Below are 25,159 nucleotides of genomic sequence, written 5' to 3' on the forward strand. Positions count from 1 at the left end.
TATCCTCTTCTGATTATTAACCTTTTCCATCCACAACACATAGTTATTGGCCACTGGATTTCTTCTGTGAAATTTCTGTTAAGTCATCTGCCCATTTTTAAATTGGATTCTTTGCTTTCTTAATTTGTAGGAGTTCTTTACAAATCCCCTTCTCACTCGGTGGCCTGTCTTTCCTTGCTTTTCAACTTTGGAAAAGCCAGTATGGGCTGCGAGCGGCTTCATTGGGAGCTCCCGGGATCCTGGGAGCTGTGCCCTAGACGCGGTCATCACTACGCTTCCCACCCTTCCCACCTGGACTGACTAGACACGGCGCTGTGAAACGCGGATGCCGGGATGGACAGCACAGGCCCCGCCCTCTCGCTGAGGCCCCGCCCACAGCCGGGCGGCCCGAGTCGCGCGGGGCTGGCTCTGTTGGCCCCGGTCTCCAGGGCAGCGCTGGGAGACGCAGGGCGGGACCGGGAGGCGCCAGCACTGAGGATGCGGGGCCTCCAGGGTCGCGGCAGCCAGGAACGCCCGGCAGGTGACAGGCGTTTGCCTCCCAAACAGGGTGTGCGGTGCGCCCGAGCAGGGATTGGGGGTGGACGGTGGGACCGTGGATGGGGACAGGAGAAAACCTCTCGAGGAAAGTGATCCAGGTGGGGAGAAAAAGGAGCCCACTAGCGGGAGCACTTGGGACCCAGACGGGAAGGACAGACGGTGGCCGAGGCAGGGACGGAGCCCAGGGGCTGGTGGTTGGGATCTTGAAAGACTTTGGCGCCCAGACTCCCAGAACAGCCCTATCCTGGGTTGATCAGGCCGGTCCGGGGCATCAGACCCACCAGATCACCCATCACTTCCTGGGCCTTAAAATGCCCCTGGCTGCCGAGTCTTGTCCATCAGAGAATAGGCGGAGGGAGGAAATAAACGCCACGCCTCTTTGGGCAGCTTAGGACTTGTTCCAAAACAGGGTAACTTTTCCTCTGCACTCGTCTTGGTGGATGAACCCTTAAAGCAGGGCTACATTTCACCTACAGAAGAAAATGTGTTCCTCCCAGTACTAATGTAACGGGCTGGGCCCAAGGATCTTGACGGGCCCCTTGGGAATGAGCGGTTTCTTGTTGCCACTGGTTTATCCCTGTCTGTCTTATTTACTTAGGAGATGTGTAAGCCTGTCTTTGTCTGAAATTTCAGTGAAAAACTTTGTGCCAGTAGGGAGCCACATTCACTGCATTTAGAAGTCCCACTTTCTAATTTTTTTCAGTCATCAGCTTTTCCTTTTTTAATCCCATGCTTTTATAAAATCACACCTCCACAGATGACCCAACTTGGATGGTATCTGGCTTTGCTCTCTTCATTATCTCCCAAACATCAACAACAAAAATTCTTTTTCTATGAACATTTTTAATTGATTAACTCCAAGAACCCCTAGTCTATGTCATTTAAAAAACGAAGAGAAATAGAAGGGACTGAATTATTTCATGAAGGAGCAGTTCCAAATTGAAATATAATGATTATTTCAAGCTTTTTTAAGATCCCAAGTACAGTGACTTGAACTCTTTAAGATGTATTATTACAAACTGTTTTGGTTAAAACGTGTTAGTATTTGAGGGATCTGCTGCTTTCTAAAAATATCCTAAAAGCGAAGGTTGATCCATTTATCAAAATTAAAATAATATGGTAGAATGAAATATATATTTTTAAAATAAGGCAATTAATGCAAACAGTTTGACAAATAATATGTTAGTCTACCAAGAGGGGGGAACTTTAAATTAAAAATAAAATCATAGATATTTAAATATCATATGTATTTCAATATGAATGTTACCTTTGGTCTGTCTTGTTTGTTAAGGTGCTTTCCTCCAAGGAGTTGAGGATGTTCCATAGAAACGTTAGCAACAAGGTCAACTGAGACTAAAAAGAAGGTCATGTTATTTAATTAAAGAAAGGATTTGCCAAAAGAATAGGAGTAGACCATTAAAACAAATTTTACAGTAATCTCTGATCAGAAAGGTTGTTTCTGTTATCTGACCTACAGGGGAAAAAAATGGCATAAAGGCATGAGATAGAAGACAGAGCAAACAGAAATGCCAGCTAGAGATGAAAGGAAGCACAATCCAAAAACATCATTTCCTTTCAATTGTATCTGAACTCAAAGCACCCTTTCCGTAAACCATCTCATGGGTCTTTATGACAGCCCTTTGAGACAGGGAGGGCTCACTTGGAATCATACTCTTAAGCGAGTTAGAAGGGACCCCAGCTGTTACTCAGGCCAATCTTCCACCCAGCCAACATTCCCCAGGACAGCATCCCTTTCAGGTCCACGTGGATACCCAGCCTCTGCTATGAATCACTGAATGGCAGAATTCACAAGGCCATCAAATCTTTTGTTGAACAGTTTTGATCATTATTATGGGGTTTTTATTACTGAGCCGAAGTTGATCTCCATGTTGCTGCTGCTGCTGCTAAGTTGCTTCAGTCGTGTCCAACTCTGTGTGACCCATAGACGGCAGCCCACCAGGCTCCGCCATCCCTGGGATTCTCCAGGCAAGAACACTGGAGTGGGTTGCCATTTCCTTCTCCAATGCATGAAAGTGAAAAGTGAAAGTGAAGTTGCTCAGGCGTGTCCGACTCTTCAGGACCCCATGGACTGCAGCCCACCAGGCTCCTCTGTCCATGGGATTGTCCAGGCAAGAGTACTGGAGTAGGTTGCCATTGCCTTCTCCAGGTTACATCCACCTAAATTATATATTCCTACCTGGTAGCAACCTGGATATCAAAGTCTTTCAAATGAAAAGTCAGCCAGTATAGGTCTAGGAACAAACTAGCTTCCATCATCTTTTCAGTTCCAACTGTGGAAACCATACTGTCTCCCCCTCCTTTATTTTCCAAAAGGCAGAACCTGAACCTGTTTAACTCTGTCCATAAATACTACTGAACATGGCATATATATATATATATATCAGTACCCTGGATATTGGAAATAAGACATTGAAGTACTATCTGTAATTACCCATTTGGCTTTGTCCAATCTTATCGATAACAGGCCCTTGGAAGCTAGAAAAAGGATTCCAGTCATTTGATTTCCTCAATAAAGCTGCATTTGATTCCTTAGACTGTTTATGAGCTCTGCAGCAGAAGTGTTCCTGTAAATGGAAAAACACAATAGTTTTTCCAGTAGACCTTTCTCATACTTAGAAAAGTGTGCATACAAAAGCCTGCAGATAATATAATGAGGTTCTCTTATTTAATTTTTTATTAATATTGGAATTAGAGATTTTAATTGTCACATAATAACATAAATATAATTTTTTTAGGCAAATGCTTTTGTGAACCACAACTTTAAATATCCAGCCAGCTGCTGTCATCCACAAGAGAGAATCCCTGTTCATTTTTATATTTTTCTCAAGATGAGTCATAGTAAATTCATTCCCAAGCTGTCTATTCAATCTCCTGTCCACACCAACTTAAATGTCCAGTCCACAGAGCCATCATTTAAGAAAGAAGACTTACATTTGATTTCAAAAGACTCTTTGGAATCTGACTCAGAAAGCCCCACTCAAAAGATCAAGTCCCGGTCTCAGCTTGAAGATCAAATTCAGGACAATGACATGGAGCCTGACAGCCTAGAGGAGGAGAACTTGAGTGAGACGGAAGAGGAAGCAAGCAGAAAAGCAGCTCAGAGGACCTGCGAGGAAAACCTCCACACCCAAGATGCTGGTGCAATTAATAGGTAAGGAATTGGCTTGTGTAAGAAAACAGTGGGTTCTGAGATGCACTGTTACATAATTACTGGTACTGTCTCAAGTGAAAGTAAGGACAGACTCTTGTTTGGGGGTTTTTTTATTTTATAGTGGATATAATTGATTTACAATGTTGTATTACTTTCAGGTATGCAAAGTGATTTAGTTATAGGTATACATATATCTAATTCTTTTTTCATTCTTTTCCCATTCTTATCTTTTTTCAATATTACCAAATATTGAGTAGAACTGCCTGTACTATACAGTAGGTTCCTTGTTGATTATCTGTTTTATTTATAGTAGTGTGTACATGTTAATTGCAAACTCTTCCTTTATCCCTCCCCCTCAACAACCTTTCCCCTTTGGCAACCAGAAGTTCATTTTCTAAGTCTGTGAGTCTGTTTCTGAACAGGCTCTTGTAACAAGCTCCTTTGTAATGTGTGTGAGACAGATCTCCAAGCAGTTAAGGGCAGCTTGGAGCCAAGATTGTTGATGAGAATAGTTATTAACGATAAGGACATTTGTATTTCTTATGCTCCTTACATCCTGTCCATATTCCAAGTGTCTCTACTGCTATGACCTCACCTTGGAGAAATCCCAGAAAGCCTGATCTAGAAAAGTGCCATGATCATGGACTCAGGTGTTCTTGAGTTGGTCGAGGCAATGGTGTTTAGTGTATAATTTGAAATAAGTCCCGTTCAGTCTCTTGCAGTTTATTTTTTCTCTCCTGTGAAATGAGCCAGCCTGCTTCTCTCACAAGACTGCCATCACTGTCAGTGAAGTACATTGTTGGCAGGGACTTGAGACCTCTACCTGAGCCAGGAGAGGTCTATCTTCCTGGGCTTATATAATCACAGAGATTTAATTTCTATAATCATCAGTATTTATGGTGTATTCACTTTATGCCAGAAGCTACCAAAACGTCTAAGAAGATATAAATGAGTGCAATATTATTCAGTTTTAATGAAAATATAAATGGCACACTAGAGTACTGAAGTTCACAGCTATTGATTAGAAAGGGGTCTTGGGATGGTGGTAAGTTACAAAGATCTGAAGCAAACCAAGTGGTTTCAGATTCTGCCACTGACTAGTTGTGTGACCTTGGCCAAGCCCATTTAAACTCTGTGCCTCAGCTCCTCATCAGTAAAAATGGGATAATAATAGTAGTTATCTCACAGTTTATTGTGAGGCTAAATCAGTTTGTGTGTGTGTGTGTATATATACATATATAAAGTGCTTCATATATATATATATATATATATATATATATATATAAAGTGCTTCAAACAGTGACTCTTAGTAAGTGATGTATGTGTTAGATTAAAAAAAAAAGAAAACACTCTCCTACCATGTTTTTCTTTTTTTCAATAAACCAAAGCTGAAGGGTTGAGGAGGAGAAATGATATAAAGTCAGAAGTAGGTCTTAATTTTGTTAGCCAAGTAATAAGGGTGCATGGGATTGTAGAAAATAATGCCTTGCCTTATTCTATTAAGTTTAAGGAAACAATTATTACTAATGTGCAGTATAAACTGCTTTTATTTATTTTTTGAATTGGAATATAGCTGCTTTACAATGTTGTATTTATTTCTGCTATACAACAAAGTGAATCAGCTATGTATACAGACATCCCCTCCCTCCCAGACCTTCTTTGTGTTAGATGTTTTTTAAATTAGGGTTAAAATAAATTGAGGAAAGTTTACTGGAAGGCTTAGAACTTGGGCAGGCAGGGTTTTGGAAACTAGGCAAGATTTGGGGAAAAAAGAACAGAATTAACATGAGTGTGTGTGGCCCATGGAGCCCCATTTGATGACAGAGGATGGTTTTTGAATGTAGGGAAATTACAGGAGGGGCCTGCTTACAAGGGCCTCTGTGGATACGGCCAGCCCATGCCACGGACATGACACTGAACACAGAACTCAAATGATGTTTCCCAAGGATACACTCCGGCTTTCATGGGAGCCAGAATGAGAGCCCAGCCCTAAGTCTTTTCCCCCTTTCTTCTTTCTCTTTCACTGAAGATACTTAGTTGAATCGAGCTTGTCTGCTTCTTAGGGGCTGTCGGAATAGCGTTAAGTCCCCTACATACAAACCTTCAAGTCATGCACTTCCAAAGATATGAACATATTATAAACCCTAACAGTACAGTACTACAAAGGCCATTTTGTTAGCTGGGTACCGAGGGTAACTTTGTTAGACTTACAAATAAATTGGACTTAACTAACTGACTCTTCGAATGGAACTCATTCGTATGTAGGAGACTTACTGACAAGTGATAAATGCTATAACTGAGGTGCAGCCACAGAGTTAGGGGGTGAAAGAGGGGCTTAGGAAGGCTTTAACCAGCTCGCCACCCCCGACTGAATGGGGTTGGGTATACCCAGAGGAGAAAACGCAGGTTCTTGGGGAGGACAGTGAAATGAAGCAGTATTCAAGGAAGATTATTCTGCAAGCTGGTGCATTATGAATTAGATGGTAAAAACACAGCAGAGAGACCACCAGATGGTAATAATTATAATGACAACAGTAATAATAATGTCATCTCTTTTGAAAGGCCATTGTAACTTCACTCAATTCTTCATCGCAATCCCACAAGAAAGTGCTGCTAGTCCCATTTTACAGGCCAGGAAAATGAAGCTGACAGAGATGAAGTCACCTAACATCAGAGTGCTTTGTTACTGATGTTGAGAGTTTCTTTTTTTAAAAAAATACTTGATTTATTTATTTACTTTGGCCATGCAGTGCAGCCTGCAGGATCTTAGTTCCCCAACCAGGGATCGAACCCGGGCCACAGCAGTGAAAGCACCAAGTCCTATCCACTGGACCACTAGGGAATTCCCTGAGGTTTTTAATTAAGAAAAAATTCTAACCCACAGAAAAGTACAGAGAAAAATACCATCTCACCCTTACTGCCATATTTGTTTCAGATATATTTTTTAAAACATAAAATGTTGCAGATAGTTTCCTTGTTCCCCTTCTCACACCCGTCTTCCTCCTCAGAGATAACCAACACATACTTTTTTTCCGGCCTTGCCGCGCAGCCTGTGGGATCTCAGTTTCCTGACCAGGGACAAGACCCTCATGGTGGAAGCACGGAGTCTTAACCACTGGACCACCAGGGAAATTCCAACCAATACATACTCTTATATGAGTGTATTTCTTTCATAGCAATTTTTTATTCATTTCCTTCACAGCTAATGAGTAGAGACATATGTAAATAAAGAATTGCTAGGACTTGGTGACAATTTAGAACTGGGGTTGGAAAGAACAAGAGAAGGCAAAGATTACTTTAAGGTTCCGACAACGAAAGCATTGACAGAATCCTTGTCCCAAGCCGTCCCTGTGCCAGACACTTGACATGTATCATCTTATTTAATCCTTATGGCAGCCCCAACAGGTGGACACTATCATGATCCCATCTTAGAGACTGCAAATGAGGCTTACAGAAGCTGGTTATTTATTTCACCAGGTTCATGGTGGAGCAGCAAACTCCTGCAGTCTGACTCTATGCTTTAAACCATGTTTTTATTGTAGCACTAATCTAAGAGAGTCATAGTCTCCTAGGTAATAAATGGTAGTTTTATTTATAGAAACAGGGCATCGGGAAGGATAGGTATTCTTGTCTGTACTTTTATGAGGAAGAAACCAAGGTAAGGATCCATTATGTGACCTCATTTCCCCAATGTTGAGTTTTTCCTCTTTGAACGGTGCTCAGAGACCTGACTTTAACCTTGCTTTTTACCCAAGGACAATGTAAATACTATTCAATGTATTTTTTAAATTTCTTTCTTTATTGAAGGATAATTGCTTTACAGAATTTTGCTGTTTTCTGTCAAACCGCAACATGAATCAGCCATAGGTATACATATATCCCCTCCCTTCTGAACCTCCCTCCCATCTCCCTCCCCATCCCACCCGTCTAGGTTGATACGGAGCTCCTGTTTGAGTTTCCTAGGCCATACAGCAAATCCCCGTTGGCTATCTATTTTACACATGGTAATGTTACTCTCTCCATACATCTCACCCTCTCCTCCCCTCTCCCCATGTCCGTAAGTCCATTCTCTATGTCTGTTTCTCCATTGCTGCCCTATAAATAAATTCTTCAGTACCATTTTTCTAGATTCTGTATATATGCATTAGAATACAATATTTATCTTTCTCTTTCTGACTCACTTCACTCTGTATAATAGGTTCTAGGTTTATCCACCTTATCAGAACTGACTCAAATGCATTCCTTTTTATGGCTGAGTAATATTCCATTATGCATATGTACCACAACTTCTTTATCCATTCAGCTGTCAATGGGCATCTAGGTTACTTCCAGGTTGCTTCCATGTTCTAGCTATCGTAAATAGTGCTGCAATGAACAATTGGATACATATGTCTGTTTCAATTTTGGTTTCCTCGGGATATATGCCTAGGAGTGGGATTGCTGGGTCACATGGTGGTTTTATTCCTAGTGTTTTAAGGAATCTCCATACTGTCTTCCACAGTGGCTGTATCAATTTACATTCCCTCCAACAGTGCAAGAGTGTTCCCTTTTCTCCACACTCTCTCCACCATTTATTGTTTGTAGACTTTTTGATGATGGCCATTCTGACCGGTGTAAGGTACTATCTCATTGTAGTTTTGATTTACATTTCTCTAATAATGAGTGATGTTGAGCATCTTTTCATGTGTTTGTTAGCCATCTGTATGTCTTCTTTGGAGATATGTGTGTTTAGGTCTTTTTCCCACTTTTTGATTGGGTTGTTTGTTTTTCTGGCATTGAGTTGTATGAGCTGCTTGTATATTTTGGAAATTAATCCTTTGTCAGTTGTTTTATTTGCTATTATTTTCTCTCATTCTGAGGGTTGTCTTTTTCACATTGCTTATAGTTCTCTTTGCTGTGCAAAAGCTTTTAAGTTTAATCAGGTCCCACTTGTTTACTTTTGTTTTTATTTCCATTACTCTAGGAGGTGGGTCATAGAGGATCTTGTTTTGATTTATGTCATTAAATGTTCTGCCTATGTTTTCTTCTAAGAGTTTTATAGTTTCTGGTCTTAGCATTTAGGTCTTTAATTTATTTTGAGTTTATCTTTGTGTATGGTGTTAGAAAGTGTTCTAATTTCATTCTTTTACACACAGCTGTCCAATTTTCCCAGCTCCATTTACTGAAGAGGCTGTCTTTGCCTCATTGTATATTCTTGCCTCCTTTGTCAAAAATAAGGTACCCATGAGTGCATAGGTTTATTTCTGGGCTTTCTATCTTGTGCCATTGGTCTATATTTCTGTTTTTGTGCCAGAACCATACTGTCTTGGTGACTGTAGCTTTGTAGTATAGTCTGAAGTCAGGAAGGTTGATTGCTCCAGCACCATGCTGCTTTCTCAAGACTGCTTTGGCCACTCAGGGTCTTTTGTGTTTCCATATGAATTGTGAAATTTTTTGTTCTAGTTCTGTGAAAAATGTCATTTGTAATTTGATAGGGATCACATTGAATCTGTAGATTAGATTTGGTAGTATACTCATTTTCACAATATTGAGTCTTTCTACCCAGGAACATGGAATATCTCTCCATCTGTTTATGTCATATTTGATTTCTTTCATTAGTGTCTTATAATATTCTGTATACAGTCCTTTTGTCTCCTTAGGTAAGTTTATTCCTAGATATTTAATTCTTTTTGTTGTGATGGTGAATAGGATTGATTCCTTAATTTCTATATCTGATTTTTCATTGTTAGTAAATAGAAATGCAAGTGATTTCTGTGTATTGATTTTGTATCCTGCAACTTTGCTCAATTCACTGATTAGTAATTTTCTGATAACTAGGGTTTTTTATGTACAGTATCATGTCATCTGCAAACAGTGAGAGCTTTACTTCTTCTTTTCTGATCTGGATTCCTTTTATTTCTTTTTCTTCTCTGATTGCTGTAGCTAGGACTTCCAGAACTATGTTGAATAATAGTGGTGAAAGTGGACACTCTTGTCTTGTTCCTGATCTTAGGGGGAATGCTTTCAGTTTTTCACCATTGAGAATAATGTTTGCTGTAGGCTTATCATATATGGCCTTTACTATGTTGAGGTGGGTTCCTTCTATGCCAATTTTTTGAAGAGTTTTCATCATAAATGGGTGCTGAATTTTGTCAAAGGCTTTTCCTGCATCTGTTGAGATGATCGTATGGTTTTTCTTTCAAATTTGTTAATATGGTGTATCACATTGATTGATTTGCATATATTGAAGAATCCTTGCATCCCTGGAATAAACCCAACTTGATCATGGTGTGTGAGCTTTTTGATGTGTTGTTGAATTCTGTTTGCTAAAATTTTGTTGAGGATTTTTGCATCTATATTCATCAGTGATATTGGCCTGTAGTTTTCTTTTTTTATGTTGTCTTTGTCTGGTTTTGGTATCAGGGTGATGGTGGCCTCGTAGAATGAGTTTGGAAGTGTTCTTTCCTCTGCAATTTTTGAAACAGTTTTAGAAGGATAGGCATTAGCTGTTCTCTAAATGTTTGACAGAATTCTCCTGTGAAGCCATCTGGTCCTGGGCTTTTGTTTTTTGGGAGATTTTTAAATCACAGCTTCAATTTCAGTACTTGTAACTGAGTTGTTCATAATTTCTATTTCTTCCTGGTTCAGTCTTGGAAGACTGAACTTTTCTAAGACTCTGTCCATTTCTTCCAGATTATCCATTTCATTGCCATAGAGTTGTTCATAATAGTCTCTTATAATCCTTTGTATTTCTGCATTGTCTATTGTAACCTCTCCTTTTTCATTTCTAATCTTATTGATTTGATTCTTCTTTTTTTCATGATAAGTCTGGCTAAAGGCTTGTCAATTGTTTATCATCTCAAAGAACCAACTTTTAGTTTTATTAATCTTTACTATTGTTTCTTTCATTTCTTTTTCATCTATTTCTGCTCAGATCTTTATGATTTCTTTCCTTCTACTAATTTTGGGTTTTTTGTTGTTGTTGTTGTTGTCCTTTTTCCAGTTGTTTTAGGTGTAAAGTTAGGTTGTCTATTCAGTGTTTTTCTTGTTTCTTGAGGTAGGATTGTATTGCTATAAACTGCCCGCTTATAACTGCTTTTGCTGCATCCCATTGGTTTTGAGTTGTCACGTTTTCATTGTCATTTGTTTCTAGAAATTTTTTGATTTCCCTTTGATTTCTTCAGTAACTTGTTGGCTATTTAGAAACATGTTGTTTAATCTCCATGTCTTTGTGTTTCTCACAGTTTTTTTCTTGTAATTGATATCTAGTCTCAGACCATTGTGGCTGGAGAAGATGTTTGATATGATTTCAATTTTCTTAAGTTTACTGAGGTTTGATTTGTGACCCAAGATGTGGTCTATCGTGGGGAACGTTCCATGTACACCTGAGAAGAAGGTGTATTCTTCTGCATTTGGATGGAATGTCCTGAAGATATGAATGAGATCCTTCTCATCTGTTTCCTTATTAATTTTCTGTTTTGATGATCTGTCCATTGGTGTGAGTGGGGTGTTAAAGTCTCCTACTATTATTGTGTTACTGTCAATTTCTCCTTTTATGTCTGTTAGTGTTTGTCTTATGTATTGAGGTGCTCCTATGTTGGGTGCATAGATATTTACAATTGTTATGTCTTCCTCTTGGAATGATCCCTTGATCATTATGTAGTGTCCTTCCTTATCTCTTGTAATATTCTTTAAGGTCTATTTTGCCTGATATGAGGATTGCTACTACAGCTTTCTTTTGCTCACCATTTGCATGGAATATATTTTTCCATCCTCTCACTTTCAGTCTATATGTGCCTTTAGGTCTGAAATGGGTTTCTTGTAGACAGCATATATATGGGTCTTGTTTTTGTATCCATTCAGCCACTCTGTGTCCTTTGGTTGGAGCATTTAATCCATTTACATTTAAAGTAATTATTGATATATATGTTCCTATTGCCATTTTCTTAACTGTTTGGGGTTGATTTTGTAGATCTTTTTTCTTCTCTTGTATCTCTTAACTATATAAGTCCTTTTAACATTTGTTGTAAAGCTGGTTTGGTGGTACTGAATTCTCTTAACTTTTTCTTGTCTGAGAAGCTTTTTATTTCTCCATTGATTCTGAATGAGATTCTTGCTGGGTACAGTAATCTTTGTTGTAGATTCTTCCCTTTCAGTATTTTAAATATATCCTGCCATTCCCTTCTGGCCTGAAGAGTTTCTGCTGAAAGATCAGCTGTTAAGCATATGGGGTTTCCCTTGTATGTTACTTGTTGCTTATCCCTCGCTGCCTTTAATATTCTTTCTTTGTGTTTAGTCTTTGTTAGTTTGATTAGTATGTGTCTTGGTATGTTTCTCCTTGGGTCTATCCTGTATGGAATTCTTTGTGCCTCTTAGACTTGATTGGCTATTTCCTTTTCCATGTTGGGGAAATTTTCAACTATAATCTCTTCAAAAATTTTCTCATACTCTTTCTTTTTCTCTTCTTCTTCTGGGACCCCTATAATTCGAATGTTGGTGCATTTGATATTGTCCCAGAGGTTTCTGAGACTGTCCTCAGTTCTTTTCATTCTTTTTACTTTATTCAGAAGTTATTTCCACCATTTTATCTTCCAGCTCACTGATTCATTCTTCTGCTTCAGATATTCTGCTATTGATTCCTTCTAGAGTATTTTTAATTTCAGTAATTGTGTTGTCTCTGCATGTTTATTCTTTAATTCTTCTAGGTCTCTGTTAATTGATTCTTGCATTTTCTCCGTTTTGTTTCAAGGTTTTTGACCATCTTTATTATCATTATTCTGAATTCTTTTTCAGGTAGTTTGCCTATTCCCTCTTCATTTATTTGGACTTCTGTGTTTCTAGTTTGTTTCTTCATTTGTGTAGTATTTCTCTGCCTTTTCATTATTTTTTTAAAATTTATTGTGTTTGAGGTCTCCTTTTTCCAGGCTTCAAGGTTGAATTCTTTCTTCCTTTTGGTTTCTGCCCTCCTAAGGTTGCTCCAGTGGTTTGTGTAAGCTTTGTATAGGGTGAGATTTATGCTGAGTTTTTGTTTGTTTGTTTGTTTTTCCTCTTATGGGCAAGGCTGAGTGAGGTGGTAATCCTGTCTGCTGATGCCTGGGTTTGTATTTTTGTTTTGTTTGTTGTTTAGATGAGGCGTCCTGCACAGGTACTACTGGTGGTTGGGTGATGCTGGGTCTTGTATTCAAGTGGTTTCCTTTGTGTCAGTTATCACTATTTGATACTCCCTAGGGTTAGTTCTCAGAGAAGGCAATGGCACCGCACTCCAGTACTCTTGCCTGGAAAATCCCATGGATGGAGGAACCTGGTGGGCTGCAGTCCATGGGGTCGCTAAGAGTTGGACACGACTGAACGACTTCCCTTTCACTTTGCACTTTCATGCATTGGAGAAGGAAATGGCAACCTACTCCAGTGTCCTTGCCTGGAGAATCCCAGGGATGGGGGAGCCTGGTGGGCTTCCATCTGTGGGGTCGCACAGAGTTGGACATGACTGAAGCAACTTAGCAGCAGCAGCAGCAGGGGTAGTTCTCTGGTAGTCTAGGGTCTTGGAATCAGTGTTCCCAGTCTAAAGGCTCAGGGCTTGATCTCCTGTGTCACAAAGTAATTTAGTGGAAGAGATGAAATGAGCACCCAGCTCTCAGTTTTCAATCCAGTGTTCCTTTTCACTACACAGGATCCCCTTAGAAGAGTCATTGATTCTCTATCTTTTTCAGAGCACTGGAGGAAGAGACAGTCACCACTCAAGAGTAAAAAGAAAAGTAACAATTTCACAAATCCATAGTAGCTAGAAGAATGTGACACTTTAGACTCCAAGGGAGCCCCCAAAACATCAATGTATTTTTAAATAAAGAATAATACAAAGTCAAAAGCATAGTTAGGGCCTTGGTCTTCTGATTCACAGATCCTAAAATAACGATATTTTCCTTAGACTGACTTGCCTTGGAAACATTAATGAAAGACTATAATCCTCAGGATTAGAGTGGGTTATGGCCCTAGTAATTGTTTGGCTGTGCAGTGCTTCATACATTGACTGTTTGGAGAACCAGTTCTCTACTACAGAGGAAAACACAACCAAAGCATTTAGTCAAATAGTGCCTCAAAAATATCATCCAGGGACTTCCCTGATGGTCCAGTGGCTAAGATTTTGCCCTCCAATGCAGGGGGCCCAGGCTCAATCCTTGATCAGGGTATAGATCCAACATACCACAACTGAAAAATCCTGCAACTAAGGCCCCAGCATAGCCAAATAAATTTTTTTTTTTAAGCTTTACAAAAATGTCATCCAGTTGAGCGTTTCCTTACTGGCCCCTTTCTCTGTTCATCTTGGAAACTTGTCCTAGGTGTATCGTTGCTTAGATCTGAGTAGTTTATGAGTTGAGAAATACACAAATTGATCACAGGCTCTCAATATGAAATTCAAGAGGGCTTTCATTTCTGTCAGGTAGATAGCATTCTGGGAACTGTAGTTCAAAATAATTAGTCAAAGCCTTGCCTTAAAACCAAGCAAAATCTCTTTCTTCTTGCTTTTATGGGCAACCATTTTAAAAGCTGCCTGACAAGTCACTTGAGCTCTTCTCTTGTGTTTTGATGTTACTAGAACCTCCTCAAAGCAATTACTCCCTTGTACCTCAGCAAAGTCAAGCCTCAGCTCAATGTATATGGATTAGAAAAACCTTTTACTTAATAGAAATTTGAGCAGCATTGACTACAGTGAATGAATCAAGAGTGGAAAGAGGATCTTCACGTGATAATCCTTAAACCCCACTCCAGAATTAGCCTTATGACACTCGGCACTCAGGGAAAAAGAGATCAATGTAATTCTTAGAGCATTAGAAATAACCTCTTCAGTCCTGTGGCCCGCTGAAACCTCATACGTTAAAAAAAAAAAATCAGAAAGCAGCAATACAGTAACTGGTATATGTGTTTGATAAGGTTTTATTTACAAAAATACTTCAATGTAATTAGCTACTATTTGGAGGACCATTTGCTAGATATATACTATCTCATTTATCCCAGCAAGAGGCTCTTAGACAATATTATCCCCATTTTGCAGATGGGGAACCAAGGCTCTGAAAGTTTTGTTAGGTGTACGCAGCTACTAAGTAGCCGAGCCAGAAATTGAACTGAATGAACTGTCTTCTAACTCCAAAGTCTATGTCTCCAATTTTATGTATATGGATAGGTGATCAAGGACTGATCTGGTCAAGAACTCAGTTTTGCTATCAGAAATTAAAGCTGTAACAGCTTCAGTATGGACTAAGGCCAGATTAAATATGCATATAAAATGATAAATTTTAGTTAAGTAATACAAATCTGTAACGGATCCTGTGTCCTCAGAACACATAAACATTAATGGTATTTTACTTTTGGGCAGGAGGATCATTTGTTGTTGTTGAGTCACTCAATCATGTCCAACTCTTTGCAACCCCATGGACTACAGCACACCAGGCTTCCCTGTCCTTCACCACCTCCCAGAGCTTGCTCAGATTCACATCCTTTGAGAGTCCATAAGAACAGGGTCACAGTAGCCTATATTCCCCAGCATATATTTCCCTCCTGGAAAACAGAATGTTTTCCTTCAGTGAAGCCTCTCTCATCACCTGGGAAGCAGAGCCCTCACCAAATATCCCCCATTCTGTCTAACAGACCACCTTGTGCCAGAAATTACTGGGAGGAAGACAGGCGTGGGAAGGTATTCTCAGTTAACTTGAATGTTCAGAACAGACTGAAAGTAAGGAAAGGGCTCAGGAATAATCATCTGCACTTTTGTGGTAGTATATAATTTTTCCTCTCAAAAGCTTTCACATATATATGTATGAAATATGTAGTATTTATATATAAATATGTAGTGTGTGTGTGTGTGTATATATATATATAGTTGACCCTTGAACAAAATGAATTTGAACTGAATGGGTTCACTCACATGAGGATTTTTTGTTAATAAATAGTACTACAGTAGTACAAAACCCACAATTAGTTGAATTAGTGGATGTAGTACCATGGATACAGAGGGTGGGTCCTGCCACTTGAGCACCCACAGAATCTGGTATTCTCGGCATGTCCTGGAACCAATCCTTCACACATACCAGGGACGACTATATGTTGTTTCCAATTAATAATACAAGAATCAAGTGAAGTACTGAATGGTGATTTCTAGGACTTAAATATTAGTATGGGATAAGCAAAACCAAAAGTAGATAGAGAGACTTAGTAAAAACCCAAACTCAGAATTTTAACTTCCCTCTCCAATTTCGCACATAAGATATATTTGAGCTGATGAGAGATTACTTCCTCTCATAAATGTCATAGAGATTTTTTTTACCCCTCTGGTTGGGAGAGTAAAGACACTTGAGGCTAGGTGTAACATTCTAGTTTTATCAAGAACGTTCTGAGAGCTTCCAGGCATCAACTTTCATTCCTGTTGGTTTCCAGCAACATTCATCCATGTTAATTTATGTTGTCTTGATGAGAGAGATTTTCCATTTAAGGTCATTGGCTGGCCAACCTCTTCAAATGCATTCTACTCTATACCCAAGGGCTTCCCAGGTGACTCTGTGGTAAAGAATTTGCCTGCCAGTGCAGGAGATGCAAGAGATACAGGTTTGATCCCTGAGTCGGGAAGATCCCCCTGGAGAAGGAATTGGCAACCCACTCCAGTATTCTTGCCTGGGAAATCCCATGCACAAAGGAGCCTGGCGGGCTACAGTCCATAGTGTCACAAAGAGTCAGACACGACTGAGCATGCATGCATATGTACCCAGTCCTATGGGGTTCACACAGTATTTGGCAATAGCTAATAGCATGCTGGTCATTTATTTCTGATCACATGGGTATCATCATATCAAAGTGACCTGCTGTCATAAGTATTGGTCACTGCTGTCTTATGTTCACTTGCTCACAATCTATGCAGCAGTCAAACCCTGACGCATTCCTCAGAGCAGGCATTGTGCCATCATGACAGACGAGCAGTCAGAGGAGGAAGTGAAGTGTGTGCATGGGCATGAATTGTGTCTATTAGAGGCACAGTCCCTGCCAGAAATGCTAATGCTACCATGACTCCTGGGGTTTTATTGCCCTCGGAGACGACCATGAGTTCCTTTCCAGCTTATTTCCAAATGGGGATGCGTTATTGTGTTAAAATAAGTAAATAAATAGTGAGTTTAAAACCTCACAATGTGTTATTGAAATTTACATCACCTACAGTACTGCCAGTTTATCAAGAGGAAGATTATAACCAAGTAACTGAGGAGATAAGTTTAATTCACAACCTTCACTGTATTCATCTGTTTCTACTCCCTGACAAATTTGGAAATGTGGAAGTCTTTGGTTACTATAATTTTTTAATGGATTGAATTTAAAATTTTCCCCCCAACCTCTATATGCATCGCTGAGTTTCCCATGATAGGCCCAATTCAATTTTTTAAATGGTGGGTTCTTAGAGCTGTTTGTTCTTTTAAAGTTCAGCCTATCCCTTACTGTATTAATAAAAGGTGGAACCTGAGGCCTAGAGTGGATACGAAACTTACCCAAGTTCACATAACTGCTCAGTGGCAAAATCTGGACTAGGGCTCAGGTGTCAAGACCTCCAGTGCTCTTCCAATGACATCACAGCTACCTTGAAATTCCAGTGCCATTAGTATCTGGCAGTTAAAATACAAGAGAGGACTTCCCTGGTGGTCCAGTGGTTAATATCTTGCCTTCCAATGCAAGGGATGTGAGTTCCATCTTTGGTCAGCGAGCTAAGATCCTACATGCCTCTTGGCAAAAAAAAAAAAAAACAACAAAATATAAAACAGAAACAATATTGTAACAAATTCAATCTAGACTTTAAAAATGGTGTGTGTGTGTGCGCGCGCTCAGTTGTGTGACTCTCTGCAATCCCATGGACTGTAGCCCACCAGGCTCCTCTGTCCATGCAATTTTCCAGGCAAGAATACTGGAGTGGGTTTTCTTAAAAATGGTCCACATTAAAAAAAAAAAAATCTTAAAAGAAAAAAGTACAAGAAACTATTTAAAGAAAGTGTAAGCACCTGGAAGTACTGTCAGTCTGGGTCTCTGCCTTTTAGCTACTGTTTCTGGAGAATTAAAAGAACTGCTGAGCCTTCCACAGAAGACGTCTGGCAGGAGCATTGTAAACTCACTGGAGGAGAATTCTGTTTCTAAATAGGTTCTCTGTCATACAGCATTTCCCTTGTGAGGATGCAGCCTCTGTTTCACGTAAAATAATCTTAATGGAAACAAGGTACTGGAATTTCACATTGCAATTACTAGCATGCCCTCTTAAGATAATTTATTTTAACTCACAGATTGTCCGTGAATCAAGACTGGTACTAATAAGAACCTGGTGCAAATATTTGGTTATTTTGCAGCCAAAAGCTGTTGTCAAAAAAGGGAGACTTTGGTTGGAATCATCCAAACTGTATGACTGCAGTCAACAAAATTCACCAGCGAACAATCCAACCCCTTCACTTGTGGATAGTCTTTGGCCTTTGGTTCATTAAACTACTTTTCTTCTATTAAAATGTTTAATTTTTTTTTAGCAGAATAAATGCCTGTATTAGATGAAATTTTCTGGGTTGTAAATAGCCTTCCCAAAGGATTTCAATATGCTTGTGAAACCTTTTTCTTTCCTACCTGCAAAAGTGATTTTTTTGATCCTTTGGGATTTATTTCATTTTATTTACTTAAAAGCTGTTGATAAAAAGATTACGATGAGCACAGAATTCAGAAATCCTTGGAAACAATTGTCAGTTTTATTGCTCCTTAAAGAAGCATTAAAAACTGTACACTTAAACAGAAATTGAATTTACTGTTCATATCCATAAAAGATTTAATGGCATATAAATTGGGAATAATTGTTCTGTTTAAAAGGATTAAATTAAACCTAAATCAATAATAACATGTGCAGTTTCAATTTAACTGCCTACTTAAAATAAAGTGGCAAAGAAATAACTGCTAAATGATTAATAGCAATGCTTTTATTCACCTCCTTGACAGGCAAAATGGCCAGTTATTGAATATTTTATTATGAGTGCAAAGGATGTTAATTGTACTAGAAACATGCTCTAATTTTAGTAATTTTTTGATTGAATACTCAACTGAACACGAAGCTCTTCGTCAAATGGAGATTTGATTTTATTTGGACTGAAGTTGTCACAGTCAGTACTCAAATGTGGTCCATTAGAGACAGCAAATAGGATGGCATATGCCTAGGAGACCACCCTCCCCTTCCTCTCTGCATCCATCTCTAACCTGGGCATCTGAAGGGCAGACCTGGCATCTGTTGTCTGAATGGCAACAAAAGCATTGTGTACTCATTGTCTAACCTCCCTATCCAATGGGGAGAAAACAAGGTGTGTGTTGTGTGTGCACATGATTACTGATGAAGGAGCACTTCACACTCATTTTGTTCCAGTGTGTTGACCTGGACCACACAACACAATGGAGCTTCTCAGCACACAAGCTCAGAACAATGGGGTTCTTTAGTATCATGTTCTATTTCAACCATTAGATTTGTTTCCATGAAGTATTAAAGCTTTTCACGCCCCTGAGTTTGCAAAACATAACCTCCCATTTGTCCCTACATATGGTTTCCATCAAAAGGAAGAGAAAGGGGGATGTTTTAAGATAGTCATTGTAGGTGTACGCAGTACAGTATAATTAAAGCTCTTAGAAGAGCCACATTTTCTGATTCTAATCTTGTAAACACACATTATTAGAGTGTCTCTTCAAACAATTGGTTCAAAAATATCTTTCACAGCCAGAGCAACTCAGTATTTCTGATTTGTTTCAAAACCTTCTGAATTTTCCAGATTTCACTCAAAACACCCGTCTTTTCCAAGGTGTGTGATACTGCTTCTGTGGGCGGTGTCCGATGGCAATTTGTTGAGGCTAGAAATTACATCTCCTTCTGAAAGTCTAAAATAATTGAATTCTCCCAGTTTTATCTTCCTCATCATCTCTCAGCAGTGCCTAAAATTTCTCATTGTGTGGAAACACAGACATTTCTTAATCCCATTTTCCTAAATCACAGTTCAAACAGATTCTCCATGATGCCTAGTTCTTGGGAAAAAAAAATTTTTTTAATTTTTTAAGATGGAATATTCATTCTTTCAGGCCACTAAGGTGCCACTTAGTGCATCAGGAGACAACAGTGTGTCCTGGAAATAACTTAGGCCTGAGGGAGAAAAGAATCCCTTGGGATCCATCAGCAGGAAGCAGTGTGGTGTCATGAGACAGAACAGGAAGCACAGCAACAGGCCGCATGACGGAGCTCGCTGGCACGCGCTTCCACAGCAGACCCTTCCTGGGACCTTCCTTACTCTGTGCCAAGAACACAGTTCTAGGGACTCCCCCGGTGGCCCAGTGACTAAGAATCCGCCTTGCGATGCAGGGATGTAGGCCCGATCCCTGGTCAGGGAACTAAGATCCCCCATGCTGCGGGGCAACTAAGCCCTCAAGCCCCCACTAGAGAGAAGCTCGCATGCCACAACGAAGACCCCGTGTGCCGCAACTATGACCTAACACAACCAAAAATATTTTTTAAAAAGCAAACACAAAAAAATAAGAAAATTATATTTAAAAAAAAGAACACAGTTCTCAGCATATATATGTATACAAATGTGCTTAATACTCTCAACAACTATGAAGTAGGTACTATCATCTTTTCTTAGGTAGGTACTATTAGCATCCTCATTTTATTGATAAGGAAACTGAAGCACAGAGAAGTACAATAACTTGCCCACACTCCCACGGTAACTGGCAGCACGGGTAACTCAGTGCAGGCAGTCTGCTCCTTACTCTCCAAGCCTCAGTTTCTTCATCTATTAAATGGGCATAATAGTGACACCTCCCCATAGGGTTGCTCTGAGGTTAAAAATGGAGATTCATTATAAGCATTCCCTAGATCAGCACGCCCTAATATGTGCTATCTTCCCAGAGCCAGCACTCTACAACCCACCCTAGGAAAGCAGTGGGCCCCAATAAGATGTGTCACTTTAAAAGAATTTGTCTGTTATTTTTGAGTCTTCATTGCTGCACGGGCTTTTCTCTAGTTGTGGATAGCAGGGACTACGCTCTAGTTGCGGTGCTAATGCTTCTATCTGCGGTGGCTTCTCTTGTGGAGCACAGGCTCTAGGCTCACGTGCCTCAGTGGTTGCAGCCCACGGGCTCAGTAGTTGCTGCTCCAGGCTCTCGAGCACAGGCCCGATAGGTGTGGTGCAGAGGCTTAGCTGCTCCACAGCATGTGGGATCTTCCTGGACTAGAGACTGAACCCATATCTGCTGCATTGGCAGGCTGATTCTTTACCACTGAGCCACCAGAGAGGCCCAGATGTATCACCTTTAAGGTTGCCAACCCCTGCTTTAAATAGTGCAAAGAAGGAGGCTACCTGTTCTAAAACTTTCCCCCTGAAACCGTACATAAGCCGTAGATAACCGTAGATAAGCCCTTTGAACACCACAGTACTGTGCCTATCCAAATGTATCTATGTCTTACTTTGTTCTCTAATTGAGTGATTTTGCTAAAGTAAATCCAAACTTTCAAGTTAATGGAGTTAAGCCATACCCTTCATGGAATTTACAAAGCCCTGCAAAATCTCACCTCGGCTTAACCCTGAGCTTCACTCTTCAACCGTCCCCACTCCTACCCTCCACTTTATCCAGGCAAAATTTGTCCTTTGAAAGCCCCATGTTCTCTTGCCCCCTGTTGCTTTTTACAAGTTGTTTCCTCAGCCTGGCTTAGACTCTCTGCACTTCTTAGCCTTCGGTATCAACTAAGCCATCAATGCCTTCAGAAAGCTTCCCTTTCTCCCAAGATGGGACTGGATGTCCCTCCTGAGTCCTCCTGGCCCTGTTCTCCAGCTCGGCACACTCATGACTCCAGTTGGAAATCGCTCACTTCCTGGTGTATATCCCCAGCTGAGCTCACCACCATCTCCCCCTAACTTGTGTGGGGATGTGCAGTCGTGTCCGACTCTTTGTAAACCCATGGACTGTAGACCACCAGGCTCCTCTGACATGATGGAATTTTCCAGGCAAGAATACTAGAGTGACTTGCCATTTCCTATTCCAGGGAATCTTCCCGACCCAGGGATCGAACATCTCCTGCATTGACAGGCGGGTTCTTGACCACTAGCACCACCTCCCCCTAACTTAGCATGTGCTCAATAAACATCTATAGAATCGCTGAACAAGCAAATGCATGAGGAAAGTTAAATTCTGTCGAATCAAGTGAATGAATGAGGAGAGTTAAACTCACATTTTCCTTTGAATATATCATAGATATGGGAAAATGGCACATTTCTTCATTTAAAAAATATTTTCTATCTTTATTTACTTGAAGATGTACTTTCATCTTTTCTTCCCCGTCTAAACAACCACTGCTGAACCTTATACTTGATGCAGCACAAAATAAGCCCTAAAGTCATCCACTGGTTTGGTCCAAAGAAAACAGCTTTTCTGCATGTTTAAATCCTAATTTACTACTGTTGGATTTTTTAAAAAAATATAAATATCTAATGCTCAGTTATTGATTTAAGCATCACTTTTTACCTCTTCTGCCCATAGCACAGGGCAGAGGTTAGGGAAAGGAAGGCCAGCCCTCAGTCCCTGCTGCTCAGGACCTGACCTAGGTGAGGAGATACAGTTGCCATGGTGAACAGTGAACTAAACACAAATACAGCACATGAATTAAGCTCCATTGTCTCATCTGGATTTTATGCAAGAATAAATATAACTGAGTCCTAACTTACGGATGAGAGAAACTGGCTCAGAGATGACATGGTCTACCAACTGAGTCACAGACAGGTAGTGATGGACCCAGGACTTGAGTCCAGGTCTGTCTAGTCCCAAGTCCAGATCATGCCCTGCTGGACCAACCCCTGCCCCAAGGTCAGTAGAGGACATCGCACGGAGACCTCCTCAAAGCCCCAGAGGCAGGCAGCCCTGTGGAGTTTTGGGAGTGATGAGTCACATGGTTTGATGTCAGTTTCCTGACAATCATGGACCATCCATCCAGGTGCTTTGATGGAGGAGAATGTCATTTTTCTTCCCTCAGTAGAAAAGGAAGAGCAGTCCATCCCAATAAGTTTTCCATTTTAACATGTGAACTACAAATTCAGAGTGACAAGGGGAACTCCCCCGCAGTCCAGGGGGTTAGGACTCGGGACTGTCACCACTGTGGCCCAGGTTCCGTCCTGATTCGGGGAACTGACATCCCATCCAGCAAGCCTTGCATCATGGTTTAAAAAAAAAAAAAAAGACACTAAAAACTCAAAGTGACAATTTAGCAAGATATGGAAGTTGGGGCTTTCTGCTCTAGTTTTTGCTTTACATCAAATCAAAGAAATCTAGGTTCACATTAAGAAGACTAAATTAGCATTAGGGGCACCATTAGTTTGTTTACCCAGCATAAAATTATGTCCTCTGTAAACGGGAATATCAAATAGCATAAAAAGCACAGATGATTTACATTTTCTTTTTGATTAGAGGATTGCATCTACTGTACTCGAGGAAGGAAAATCTCTCCCATTTAGCTTTTGAAGATCAAAGAGGCCATTAAATATGCCCATATTACCAGCATTCTTTTTTTCCTTTTTTGATTAAGACTAGGAGGTGCTTTACAAATTGAGATCGTCATAGGGAAAAAGGGAGGACTTGATTTGAGGTCATATGTACTGATTATGGACCCATTCATATGGACCAGACAGGACCCTATGCTTAACTTTTTATTCATATAGGGCTTTTCTACAGCTTAAAACACACGCTGACCTGTCTACTGAGTTTTGTGTACACAGACGTGACCCAGAGAATATGAGCTGAGAGCTTTCAGAGGCAACGTCTGATCCCAAATGTGAGAGATCTTCCCATAGCATATTTGAAAAATCTACAAAGACAAAATGAAGTGACAAATAAAAATCACTGATACAGGAAGATGAACCTGTATAGGTGTTCAGTTGGCATAAATCCTGCTTTTCTCCCACAAAAGATGCAGACTGAGTCGTTGTCCAGGCAATGGTCGAATATCCCTTCTTTGATAAACAGCTAAATGTGTATATCACCAGCTAAGTGTGAAATCCATTTTATCCTCAGCAGCTTATTACTTATGCAACTTATGGTGTGTCTAAGTAATAGCACGCACCAAGATGATTTCACTGGTTTAATGTTACAGATGTTGGGTTTCCCAGCATTTAGAAATGAACCATCCCCCTTTTTTATTCCATATTTCAATGAACTTAGATAATGACGACTTTTTGCCCTTATGTGTAGTGTATAGGCCTAGTCTGAGCCTGAGACGTGTCTTTCACATGTTAGATAATAAAAAGGAAAATTGTAAGAGAAAGATGGAGATTGATGTCGAGTAAGATGGTCAGCTGAAGAGAATGAGTAGACTGTTTGGATGAAGGACTTGACATTTCTTTTCTGCTCTGGGCAGCCAACAACCCACAGAAGACAAATATTCACACCTCCGATACGATCCAAACTGGAAGAGTAAGAAAGAGGAGGAGAAGCTGTTGCCTGTAGAAGCACTGCCGGAGTCTGTGGACAGCTCTACAGAAAATCTGACTCTGAACCCACTCTACCCTTCCAAGGAGCCCTCGATGGACCTCTCAGCGGGCAAAGGTGAACAGAAGAGGCCACGGAGCACAGCCTCCTTACTTGGGAGTGAATTCGTAAGCCCGAACTACGAGCTGAGCACCCACCGCCCCGAGCCGTTTTCCGTGCTGAGTGACAGCGACCCTGAGGAGGAGTCCAGCACCCTCTCTCAGTACTTGAAGAGTTCAAGTTCACGCAGCCAGGCATTCCTGCCAGGATCACGCGGCCCTCGGCGAAGGAAGTCCAAACAATATTTTGTGGAAAAGAACAAGCTGACTTTGGGATTACCCACTCCAAGAATGGACTCTTACCTTCAACTTCACAATAAAAAAAGGGGGGAAGGTCACCTGGAACAGGTATGTAGCGACTTCTTAAAAAATCTCTTCTGGGCACTAGACGGGAATTTGCCTCTGCTTGAAGTAGCTGGGTATCACCTCCTTTGGGGTGGTGACGTCACTGTAAGCGCCTGCCTAAGTAAAACAAACACCCTGTACCTTGCCCCTCTTTGAAGAATTGGGGGGATTATTCCACAAATTCTTAAGAGCAAAATAGAAGTCATTAATGGCTTACAGTGCTGTAATTCAATTATTAGATCCAAAATGTTTCCATCCAAGGAACCATAGGTTTTTTGGTTTGTTTTTGTTTTTTTTAACTATAAACTCCATTAGATAAAATACAGCGCTGAGGGTTTGATTCTCTGTGTTGGCTGCCTTTGTTCCCACGAAAGAACTGGTCTTTGATCCTATTAAATCCCTCTAGTACATTGGAGATAACATCACACACTCATATCAGTAACAGCAAGTGACAGAAGCGATTCTCAGCTCAGATTCTGTGTGTGTGTGTGTGTGTGTGTGTGTGTGTATCTCTATATATATGTGT

At 40.3% G+C, this 25,159-nt stretch overlaps 1 protein-coding gene across 4 annotated transcripts in view; it reads left to right on the forward strand.

Moving 5' to 3' along the window:
• The first annotated feature begins 435 nt into the window (after window positions 1-435).
• JHY (junctional cadherin complex regulator) overlaps window positions 436-25,159 on the forward strand; it is a 76,438-nt gene continuing 51,714 nt past the window's right edge. For 2 of the 4 annotated variants that reach the window (XM_043894724.1, XM_043895322.1), the window contains exons 1-2: window positions 3,387-3,709; window positions 24,120-24,636. In XM_043894724.1, coding sequence (XP_043750659.1) covers window positions 3,387-3,709; window positions 24,120-24,636 — 840 coding nt within the window. Of the gene's footprint in view, window positions 548-3,293; window positions 3,710-24,119; window positions 24,638-25,159 lie in introns of those variants that run through there. The other 2 variants (XM_043893994.1, XM_043896066.1) reach the window with 2 other exon arrangements.

Source organism: Cervus elaphus, chromosome 1, assembly GCF_910594005.1.
Source record: "Cervus elaphus chromosome 1, mCerEla1.1, whole genome shotgun sequence".
Classification (NCBI taxonomy): Eukaryota; Metazoa; Chordata; class Mammalia; order Artiodactyla; family Cervidae; genus Cervus; species Cervus elaphus.